Below are 12,485 nucleotides of genomic sequence, written 5' to 3' on the forward strand. Positions count from 1 at the left end.
TAAAATGATATATTAGAATGATTATGATTAGAATGATATATAAGAATGATACATAGCATCAGCAATTCAGACAGCTGTTGAAAGGCCCCTCTAAAAGGAAGAGAGGAAGAAAAAATACTAACAACCAAAGAAAGGAACATTTCACCGGCCAACAGAACACACAACCTTTTTTAAAAAATAAATAAATAAACAAACAAACAAACAAGCAATTAAAAAAATCAGCTTATATTCAGCAAGAACACGTTAAATTGATCAAGCGAGTGATCAGTTAAGACTATGACTATTTCAAGTAAATTCTTTTCTTTTGAACATTCTACTCATCAAAGAATTCTAAAAAACAAAAAAAAACAAAAAACAAACAAACAAACAAACAAAAAAAACTCACAACTGTATTCAACATTGTGTTTCAACATTCCAACATTAAAAAAAAGTTTCTTGAGAACCAAATCATCATATTACAATGATTTCTGAAGGATCATGTGACACTGAAGACTGAAGTAATGGCTGACGAAAATTCCGCTTTGCCATCACATAAATAAATTACATTTTAAAATATATTAAAATAGAAAACAGTTATTTAAAATTGTAATAACATCTCAGAATATTACTGTTTTACTGTATTTAGTTTTTTGATCAACTGCAGCCTTGATGAACATAAGAGACTTCTTTACTAAAATCAAACTTTTGAAGTTTATAGTGTAAAATGATATATAGAATGACAGACTGAATGTTTCTATTACTGCTATTCTATTTTAAAAAAAAAGTGATTTTTTTAAACAAATCTCTGAACAGAATGTGTGCAGTACAGAATGTTATTTATGTACACAATAAATAAATCTAAGATGCATACCATGTTTGCCTTCCCACTGAAATATGGCAAATATACTGCAGAGAAACAGTAGTCAGTGTTTTTATCAGTATAAATAATCTAGTTTTGGAGGTCATAGTGAGATACAGTGAATAGATTATTCTATTCATTCTTAGTTAAAGCATGGTTGTATCACAGACTTTTTTTTCCTTTTTTTTATTTATTTTATTTTACAGATTTTTCAATAGTGAGCATAATGCTTTGTATAGTGCATATGTACAGTGTCTTTACAGATTCATTCACATACGGAGGGTGCCGCAGGGAATAGCTAATTCAATTGAAAAACTCCATTTCATACCTTCCCATTCAGCCCCAGGTCAAGATCATTGGCTGACACCTGAAGAACTAGAGTCCCAATTTCCGCCCCTTCAGTCACAGATGCCTCGTATATGGAGGAGGTGAAAAACGGAACGTTGTCATTGACATCTGTGAACAGCAGACAGCCACACAGTCACATTATAATTAAAACAGCTCCATATCGGTGGACCCTGGTGGGATACCTTTTATAGAACTTGACAGACAATTGATATAACACTTTTCATCAGTTGTTGTTGCATAAAGAAAGACTTTCAGATGGCTTTGCTGTAGATCTGTTCCACACTGATATGAACTCAGGCTCTCTGTCATTCAAAGAAACTGATTAATGTGACCTTGGTTGCAAAGAACAGATAGTTAATAAGACATTCATGTGAATCAATATCTTTGCATCATATAATACTTGTATGTTTTCCAGCATTAACACAACAGTTTGGATTCTTATATGCAGAGAGTCAGTCATCTGACTATGAAGACACAGAAATATCCTTTGGTAGCTTGAGGGAAATTAAAACTCTGGCTTTCCATCAGAACAAATCAGACTTATCTAAACTCTGACATTATGTCTTATCTAAGCCTTATTACATTAGTGGATTCTGTGTGTTCAAGAGGAAATTAATACCAAGACTACTCTGCTAAAATGTGCTTCTTTCAGTACTAGAAGGGACATGAGGACATTGGAATTTAGGGTAAGATCTTTAATGGGTTGAATGATTCCAGACACTAATCACCATCTGATGCACTTTGGGGTTTTAATTTTCTATCAGCCAAAGCCGTAAACCATGAATTAAACAGGAAGGCCAAATCCATTACAACCTCCTCCCTCCAGCACTCCCTCGTTTCACTCTGCCTCGCTCTCTATCCCTCTCTTTTAGACACTGTACTGACCGTACTCTTAAATGGAGAAAGAAGCACTGATGTAAATAAGTCAGAAGGAACAGAACAGATTAATTATTTGTCCGTGGCTTATGCTGAAATGATCCTGATCAGGTGCAAGTGTCCTGCTCCAATAACTCCAGATGCATTATCATACATCTTGTAAGTACTGTAACTGTAGCTAGATCATTATTAAGAAACAGTCATAACTAGGGGAGAGCAAGGGGTTCATTCATGAAGAGAGAGCTAGATTAACACTGCGGGGCAATCTGTAAATTACAGGGGGAAGTGGCTAGACTTCCTGCAGTGGAAGAGATGAACACAGAGGAATACTTAAGTAGAGGAGAACAGACAGGGTGGGATGAAATAAAGGCTATTAAAGAGTTGTGTCGCATTCTGCAGTAATCAGAGTTTAAGAGCGTGAATGGATTATAAAAAGAAATTAACAAGTGTAAGGACAAGGAACTGGAATTAAAACAAGAGATAGATTAAAAGCTGTCATTTTAAATGTGATTAAAGTGTAGATATAAATACACTTCCTTGTGAATTGCTTTGATAAGAAATAAGAAAGTTGCTTTTAAGAATATAAATGGTTTGTAAACAAGCTTGGAAACCAACAGCCACACAGTGACTACATGCACAGTTCACTGTTAATTTTAATCAGTTCAACCCAACTGCAAATTGTCTAGATGTGATGTTTATACTCAAACTCTGGAATTCAGTGAAAATATCCACTTACATCACATGTATTCTGAATATTATCTTTGAGCATGCTAAGAGCTGCATTTCATGTAAACGCTACTCTTCAGATTTCATTATATTCAACATTGTGTATTTCATTAGGTTCTGACAGATACATCAAAGCCATGTTGAGATGTTTCTGGTCTACGTAATATCTATATCATGTTCATTATTTTAATTAGTTTCTAACCCCATGCATAGAGTTGTCCTTCACTGCACTGCTTGTACATACAGAAGAAGGTACTTTTGAATCTGATCTTGGTTCAAAGGTTTACATGGAAATAACTTTCTATTCAATGGTTTATATAATCGGACTGAGCTAAATCAGTTTACATTAAAGGGTTAGTTCACTCAAAAATGAAAATTCTGTCATTAATTACTCACCCTCATGTCATTCCACACCTGTAATGTGTTCTTTCATCTTCGGAATACAAATTAAGATATTTTTGATGAAATCCGAGAGGTATATAATTCGTCCATAGACAGCAATTTAACCACCACTTTCACGGTCCAGAGAGATACTAAAGACATTGTTAAAAAAGTCGATGTGACTGCAGTGGTTCAACCTTAATTTTATGAAGCGACGAGAATACTTTTTGTGAGCAAAAACAAAACAAAAATAAGAACTTTATTCAACAATATCTTCTCTTCAGTGTCATTCTCATATGCTGTTTACATTCAGCGCTTCCAGGTTCTACATCAGAACGCCAGGCTCCTGCGTCAGTATCACACAAATGCGTTGTGCTGCTCACGTGAACAACGTTGGCCAATACTGGGCTGGCGTTCTGACGTAGAACCTGGAAGCGCTGAACGTAAACAGCGTACGAGAACGACACAGAAGAGAAGATATTGTTGAATAAAGTTGTTATTTTCATTTTGGTTTTGCTTAATTTGTGTTCTGAAGATGAACGAAGGTCTTACGGGTGTGGAACGAGATGAGGGTGAGTAATTAATGACAGAATTTTCATTTTTGGGTGAACTAACCCTTTAAAGTGTCCCTATTTTGCATTTTCAAATACCTTTCATGCAGTGTGTAATATAGCTGCTTGTGAATGTAAAAGGTCTGCAAAGCTTTAAAGATCAAAGTGCACAACAAATAAAGTTATTGTCACCTAAAAGAAATAATAGATTCTGAACTGCCTGAAATAAGTCGTTAGCAATTCCAGTCTCACTTCCTGTTACAAACCGACATCACCATTATGAAAATGTAACCATTATGCAAATGTGTTACAAACCTACATAGGTTTGTAACACATATGCATAATGCCAGCCTATGGTCTTCATTGGCTGCCCGTGAACAACGTCTACTTTGACGCACCCTTAACCACTGCAGTTTGTGTTCTCAACATGTCGATAAGGCACTGTTTTTTGTGCTGTGAATCCACTTTGCATGCACTCCAAAAGGAAGAGGACTCATTAGTTAACATGAACTAATAATGAACTGCACTTATACAGCATTTATTAATCTTTGTTATTGTTAATTTCAACATTTACTAATACATTATTAAAATCTTGTTAACATTAGTTAATGCACTGTGAACTAACATGAACAAACAATGAACAACTGTATTTTCATTAACTAACATTAACAAAGATTAGTAAATACAGTAACAAATGTATTGCTCATGGTTAGTTCATGTTAGTTAATACATTAACTAATGTTTAACTAATGAACCTTATTGTAAAGTGTTACTGTTTTTCCATTTTGGTTGACATACTAATACACTGCACATATACACTGCCATTAATAAGTGTAACATGTTTCTCATGACAACCTCTCATATACTGTAGATAACCTTTACCTGTAATGTTTATGTGAACAGTAGTGAAGGCTGCCAGGGGCACAGGAGCCACGTTCTGAGCTCGAACCCTAAGCATGAAGTTACGGGTGGTCTCATAATCCAGGGGCTCTGCAACAAGTATAGAGGCGGAGCCATCTTCACGATTTGGGGTTAGGTAGAATCGAACAGGCATGTTGCTCTCTGGCACCAATCCATCCTCCAAGTTATAAGTCACCCTCGGATCACCCAGCGGAGAAGTGGCCTTGATAGTCTGAAAGAGGAAAATTGGTTTAATATTCATATATACACTACCGTTCAAAAGTTTGTGGTGAGAAAGATTTGAAAGAATTAATAATATGATACATTAAATTGATCAAAAGTGGCAGTAATGACTTTTACATTGTTACAAAAAAATATATTTTTTAAAATAAATGCTGTTCTTTTGATCTTTGTATTCATCAAAGAATCCAGAAAAAAGTATCACGTTTTCCCAAAAATATTAAGCTGTGCAACCATTTTCAAGATTGATGATAATAATAAATTTTAAATAATATTATTGTTTCACCTAATATTCATATATTTAAAATACTATACTATAGAGTACCTATAATCTGTCTATTATTTAAAAAAAAAAAAAAAAAATGCAATGTTATAAAAAGGAAACTTCAGCTGAACACAGCAGGTTGATTTTTTTATTAACTAACATTAACTTCAGCCAATAATGAGTTGCCGTTCTGACGTAGAACCTGGAAGCACTGAACAAAAAGTATTCTCGTCGCTTCATAAAATTAAGGTTGAACCACTGCAGTCACGTCGACTATTTTAATGATGTCTTTAATACCTTTCTGGACCTTGAAAGTGGTGGTTAAATTGCTGTCAGACAGCTCTCAGTTTTCATCAAAAATATCTTAATTTGTGTTCCAAAGATGAACGAAGGTCTTACGGGTGTGGAACGACATGAAGGTGAGTAATTAATGACAGAATTTTCATTTTTGGGTGAACTAACCCTTTAACAAACGAGACCTTATTGTAAAGTGTTACCCAAATAACATTTAAATACAAGATCAATTAAAATGAGAACAGAAAGCATAATCTCAGAGCAGTTCTCTATTTTTATATGTATTTATTTATTTATTTTTTTGTCCTTTGTTCCACCTTACACTATTTATTTATGCTGCTCTTCATAAAATGCTCATCTGCCTTAATAATGGTCTTAATGGCAATAATATATTCCAGGAAATTCTGCAAATTAATGCTTTCAGTGCATTTGTAATTGTAATCAAATGAAAATGAAAAAAAAAAAAAAAAAAACACATCCATAAATAAATTATCCAATGACTCAGTTATTGGCTGACTTCCTAAATAGCGAATGTAATGAAGCAGCGTCCTTAAAATTTGAAGCAGAGATTCAGATGATTCATGGCAGGGATACAGAAGCACTGGTTGAAGTGGGGACTAGATAATCCTAGAGCATCTTACCATTAGTTTAAATGGACTATGTGAGTGTGTGTGTACGTGTGTGACTCTGCACTTGTGGATGTGTTTTGTGACAGGCTGTGTGAAGACTCGGTGTGGTCGAGCAGAAAGCACAGACTGTCAGTTGTAACCGCCAGTACATGACAGTAAAGTCGACAGTGTCTGGGAACTCAAGCCCCTCAAGGAATACCCACAACCTTATTGTGGGATTAAAACTTATCCACATCCATCATAGCATTCCTTCAATGCACACATGAAAGACATAGTCATTAATGAAGTGCCTCACAGGTGTACCTCAAAGGGCAAAGTAATAAATCACTTAGCAGAAGCTTTATGTTTGTTTTGCCTCCTGCTTTTGGTCCTGCATTCACAGTATACTTAGCATTAGTGAAATCGACATCTTTATGTAAAAAATATCTGTGGAATCACTGAAATTCACAGCTTTTTACCCCGTATGACTGTGATCCTGTTATTAATTGAGGTAAAAAGAAGACATACATCTACATAACTGACATACAGTTGTGGTCACAATTATTGGCACCCTTGGAAAATATGATCAAAGATGACTATAAAAATAAATCTGCATTGTTTATCCTTTTGATCTTTGATTCATAAAATGAGCAAAAATCTAATCTTTCATTGAAGGAAAAGAATTGAAAGTGGGGCGAAAATCACATTATTAAATAAATGTTTTTCTCCAAAACACGTTGGCCACAATTATTGGCACCCCTCGAATTTTTTTTTATTAAAATATCTCTGAAGTATATTCCCATTCATATTTACATATTTTTAGCACACCAGGGTGATCATGAACATGAAATTGTCCAGCCATGACTTCCTGTTCCACTGGAGTATAAACATGAGGAAACACAAAGGCCAAATTCCCTTAATCATTCATCACAATGAGAAAAACCAAAGAATATAGTTCTGATGTGCAGCAAAAGATTGTTGAGCTTCACAAAATAGAAAGTGGCTGTAAGAAAATAGCTAAACCATTCAAAAAAAATCCCCATTTCCACTATCAGGGCAATAATTAAGATGTTCCAATCAACTAAAGATGTTACAAATCTGCCTGGAAGAGGACGTGTGTCTGAATTGTCCTAACGCACGGTGAGGAGGAAAGTTTGAGTGGCCAAAGACTCTCCAAGGATCACAGCTGGAGAATTGCAGAGATTAGTTGAGTCTTGAGTCTCAGAAAGCCTAAAACGTATTATCAAACAGCACCTACATCCCCACAAGTCATTTGGGAGGGTTACAAGAAAAACCCTCTGCTCTCATCCAGAAACAATATCCAGCATATTCAGTTGTCAGACACGACTGGAACTTCAAACAGGACCGGCTTCTATGGTCAGATGAAACTAAAAAAATAGTTTTTTGGCAGCAAACCCACCAGATGGGTTTGGTGGACACATGGATAAAAAGTACCCCATGCCCACGGTTAAATATACTGCTGGATCTTTAATGTTGTGGGCCTATTTTTCTGCTGGAGGTCCTGGACATCTTGTTCAGATACTTGGTATCATGGATTCCATCAAATACCAACAGATAAAAAAATCAAAACCTGACCGCTTCTGCTAGAAATCCATTAATGGGCCGTGGTTGGATCTTCCATCAGGACAATGATCCAAAGCAAACATCAAAACCAACACAAAAATGTGTCACTGAGCACAAAATGAAGTTTCTGCCATGGCCGTCCCAGTCTTCTGACCTGAACCCTAAAGAAAATGAGTGGAGTGAACTGAAGAGAAGAAGCACCAACATGGAGCTGGGAATCTGAAGGATCTGTAGAGATTCATGAAGGAATGAAGGAATGGTCTCTGATCTCTTGTCAGGTGTTCTCCAAACTCACCAGGCATTATAGGTGAAGACTCAGAGCTGTTATCTTGGCAAAAGGAGGTTGCAAAAAGTATTGAATAAAAGGGTGCCAATAATTGTGGCCAATGTGTTTTGGAGAAAAACATTTATTTCATAATGTGATTTTCCCTCCCACTTTCAATTCTTTTCCTTCAATGAAAGGTTAGATTTTTGCTAATTTTATGAATTAAAGATCAAAAAGGATAAACAATGCAGATTTATTTTTACAGTCATCTTTGATCACATTTATCAAGGGTGCCAATAATTCTGACCACAACTGTATCTGTAGAACTCTAGTAGATTATAAGTGTTCAGCGTTATGTTAAGTACATACCACAACTGGAGTGTCTCTGACAGTGTTTTCAGGTATGATGACCTCGTATTTGTCTTTCTCCCACTGTGGAGGCTGGTTCTTCACATTAGTGATGGTGACTGCCAGCTCGACTGAACTGCTCCGATTCCCTCCATCTGTAGCAATGATCTGCCTGCTGATGTAGGTCCTCTGGAAACAATCAAACACATTAATTTACACGTCAAATACGATTTACGAAATACGAAAATCGGAAATTTGAAAATATACTAAGACAACAGTTTTTAAACTGGAGCCCAGGGTGAAATATTTGAATTTAAAAAAAGACATCTGACATCCCTAAAAAATTTTTGTATAATTTGATAATATTGCTGTTTCAAAGTGTATAAAAACAAAAATCATGAGATTAATAGCAGTTTGTTTTATTCTATTGACAGTATTACATAATACTATATGATGAAATACACAAATCTCAATACAGAAATCCCAGTACTACAACAACAAGGATGACCTTTAAATGGAACTGTGTCAAGTGTGTCAACACAACAGATAGATACATCATTGTATTTGTTGTCATCTCACTGCAGATGCATGTGTAAATCACTGATGTTGTGCATTCACTGCGTTCTGCTTCGTATAGCAGGCCATCTGCATGTAGAATGATGGGAAATGACAGCTAAACAATTTTCACCCACTCGCTGTATTCGCACAAAGAATGTATAGAAATGCTCAAACACAGAGAAACAAAACCTCACCATATACACCAGCCGACACAAGACCTTGGTAGTCATAGCAACAGTTACAAAAGTCTCTTGTCAAAGGTGGTCCGATATCAGTGGCTTTTAAACCCAAACACCTACTCACGCACACACAAACACCCCATCAATTATCACTATTAATGCTTAAACAAGTCTTTTGTAAGGTTATTTCAGACATCAACTTCACAGAAACAAGCAGAATCCATAAAAGACCTTGTTACCACCCAATCAATCATCTGAGTGCTGTGAGAAACTGTTGTGGACCTGCTAAATCATTCACAATGCAGCATCTTAAAACTTCACACAAGAACTATATAATATTCATGATACAAGTTCATTTTTGGATCTCTTCCCACACACCTCAAACTCCTGCCCTCTGAGGGTTTAATGATGAACCATTCTGCTAGAAAGTATTCCTGAGAAAGCTCAAGTCTGAAACTTGCTTTTTAAAACTCTTTGACTGCGTGGAGCACCCACACACATTCAGACAGGTAAACTCAAAATCACTTTACATCTGAACCATCAGGAATTCACCCGGTTCAAACTGAGGCCAAGCTGGCTGTTTGGAGCAGAACTGACCTGTGAGATGGGCTGGTTTACGTAGATCCAGCCAGTGAGTGGATTGACTCGCAGATACTCCGGCTGCTCCTCAGACATGGAGTAAGTGATGGCCGCATTAGTGCTGTAATCATCATCATGTGCAGCCACTCGCAGAAAACTGGTACCGATCATGGTGTCCTCGCGCAAGAAGTCTATTAGAGGGAAGACTCTGATTATTTAACATGCACTGGAAACACTATTCTGCTGGTGCAAAGACAAAAGGCTTTGATAACTGTAATATCCACTGATCCTAAGAAAAAAAAAAAGACTGATTAACCCTTGGCTAACATCTAGTTGGTCAAACTAGTTCTTAAGACACTTAAGAACTATATTAAAAAAATTCACCCAAAAGTTCACCCAAAAATGAAAACACTGTCATCAATTACTGGCCTTGTTTATGCAACTCTGTCCAGACACTGTATGATAAATCCCTCAAGTACCATAAGGAAAACCATAAAAAGCCTGTGTTGCACATTAGAATCCTGGATGTCATGAAAATGCGAGGCATGTGTTTTAGTTTTAAGCTGTTCAGTTGCAATGTATTGAAAGAAATCTGTTCTGAAATGTTTTGAACAGAGAGAATTTTTTAGTGGTTGTTTTGCAATTGACTGTCAAGCAAGTCATCCCTCATTTTTGTGTTTGATGTAGACAGACAAATTTGTATGTATATATATATATATATATATATACGTACATATATACAGCACTGTGCAAAAGTCTTAGGCCACCATTAGATGTAGTTTTAGCAATGATATAATGATATAATGACCATACACAATTATTTCTCACTCAGTAAACTTGTATGCAGTATTAAAAAACTCAATTGCATTAGCTTGATCCATCTTGAAAAATACTGTTTTTTGTCAGGTCACACTAAATACTGATTTTTGCTTAAAGCTGCAGTCCATAACTTTTTTTTGGTTAAAAAATATTCAAAATTAATTTTTGATCAAGTACATAACCAGTCAGTGTTCAAAACTATCTCCTTACCTTAGCCCGATTCACAATGGTAAGCTTGTAATAATGTTTCCTAATTCGGGTGGTACTGGTGGGTTTCCACGGGAAATTCGTGCATGGAGCCATTCGTCTTTGCGTCATTATGTCACGTCTGTTTACATAAAGAACGAGTCCCAGCTAGCAGGTTATGGCATGTGAGGATGCTACAGGCGGTGGATCATTTATAGACTTTTCTCACAGCAGCTGCAATAATTAAACGTATCATTTTGATGGCGGATTGTAATCCAGAAAAGTCCAAATGACAACCATCAGTGACAACTGGAGATTCACCCGTAGTCAAAAGCAAAAGACTTCGGAGTGCGGAGTGGCTACAGAAATTGAAATCTACAGATAATGCTAATACACGCTAAATACACATTGTTCTCAAATTGTTAATGTTAACAACATCAGCATTGTGTTATTAAGTATAACAATAATAATAATTTGCATGGTTTGACGTGATCTGAGCTAAGCGATCGTTAGCAGGGTTTCTACAGGTTTCATCAAATCTAATTTAATGCTTTTTAATGCCAATTTTTTTTTTTTTAATGCCATATAAATATATATATATATATATATATATATATATGCCGCTAAATGTCGATAGATGACGACATACGGCAATTAGAAAATTCATCATGTCATTGTTGTATTCACATTCTGCCAAGTGTCAGCTCTTTACATTTGTTTGCTTCTCTGCTGCTACCCTTTTGCTCACATAATATATTTTAATACAGCCAAATTCCCAATAAAATTGTTTCATCTATATATTTTTTCCTGTTTTTTTTGTCAGACAATATGAAATGGTGACTGAAACGTGGCCCATTAAGATTACATACAGGGCTCGACATTAAGCCTTGTCACGTGGACACACATAAATCGGTCATTCACTTGTACGAGTAAAACAGTTGCTTGTGTGGAAAAAAAATAGTATTTTTCTTGTGGTGGAAATATAAATTCTGAAATTTCCTTTCAGAATATTGCAGCTTTGACATATGTGAATCTGCATATTTTTGATTGATTACAACTGCATTAAATAACGTTATGGGATTGTTTTAAATATTGTTTGAAAATACAAATATGAAATGTTGGGGGGGAAATGATACTTTTAAAAATTAAACTAAACAACCAGTAGGTGGCGGCAAGTAACCATATTAATGAGTGGATCATTGATTTATTCATTCAAACGATTCATTCAAATGGCTGATTCATTCAAGAATGAGGCAGTTGTTTATGAATGGGTCATTGAATCTTTGACTCAACCGATTTGTTCAAAACGCTGAATCATTCAGTAATGAAAACAAGGCTGGCACAAGAGTGTTAGGCTTACTGCTGTGATCTTTGTTTGAAACTATTTTCGCTGATAAAATAGAACAAAAACAGTCAATGTTCCTTCTAAAATGTAAGTGGCTTAATATTAATTACTTGTTAATTGAACTGTTGTATGAAATCAGTGTCACGTTTTTAATCATGATGGTAGCCTATTTAGGAAAACAACTTGGTTGTGTGGTTTTGCTTACCAGTATCAAGTTATAAAAACTCTACATTTTGAATTTTTACCGCAGTATGTTTAACTGAGTTTCTTTTTGTGTGTGCTTCGCTCGTGTTTCCATTTCTCCTCCAGATGCTGCGTGAGCCTCAACAGCGCAACCTTGTTACCATCAGTACATTATACAGACTATTATTATCCACTATCGATCGCCACTTACACTAAATGTAGCAAAATCAGTCATTCTCGCGTTTTGGTGATTCCCAAGTTGCTGTTTTTTTTTTTTGGGGGGGGGTATTGACGTTTTAATCAGGTCCTTGTCCGGTCGGGAAAGTAAAGGTCGAGCCCTGACATGTTATTACAACACTAAAATCCTGATTTACAGTCGAGACATTGTCTGACAAAATCACCATACACATAA

At 35.7% G+C, this 12,485-nt stretch overlaps 1 protein-coding gene across 2 annotated transcripts in view; it reads right to left on the bottom strand.

Annotated features, from left to right (window-relative positions):
* si:ch211-186j3.6 (neural-cadherin) overlaps window positions 1–12,485 on the bottom strand; it is a 264,672-nt gene that overhangs the window by 85,597 nt on the left and 166,590 nt on the right. For both annotated transcript variants that reach the window (XM_051899157.1, XM_051899156.1), the window contains 4 exons: window positions 9,559–9,731; window positions 8,246–8,413; window positions 4,603–4,852; window positions 1,167–1,294 (listed from right to left, as the gene is read on the bottom strand). In XM_051899157.1, coding sequence (XP_051755117.1) covers window positions 1,167–1,294; window positions 4,603–4,852; window positions 8,246–8,413; window positions 9,559–9,731 — 719 coding nt within the window. The remainder of the gene's footprint in view (window positions 1–1,166; window positions 1,295–4,602; window positions 4,853–8,245; window positions 8,414–9,558; window positions 9,732–12,485) is intronic.

This window comes from Ctenopharyngodon idella, chromosome 7, assembly GCF_019924925.1.
Source record: "Ctenopharyngodon idella isolate HZGC_01 chromosome 7, HZGC01, whole genome shotgun sequence".
Classification (NCBI taxonomy): Eukaryota; Metazoa; Chordata; class Actinopteri; order Cypriniformes; family Xenocyprididae; genus Ctenopharyngodon; species Ctenopharyngodon idella.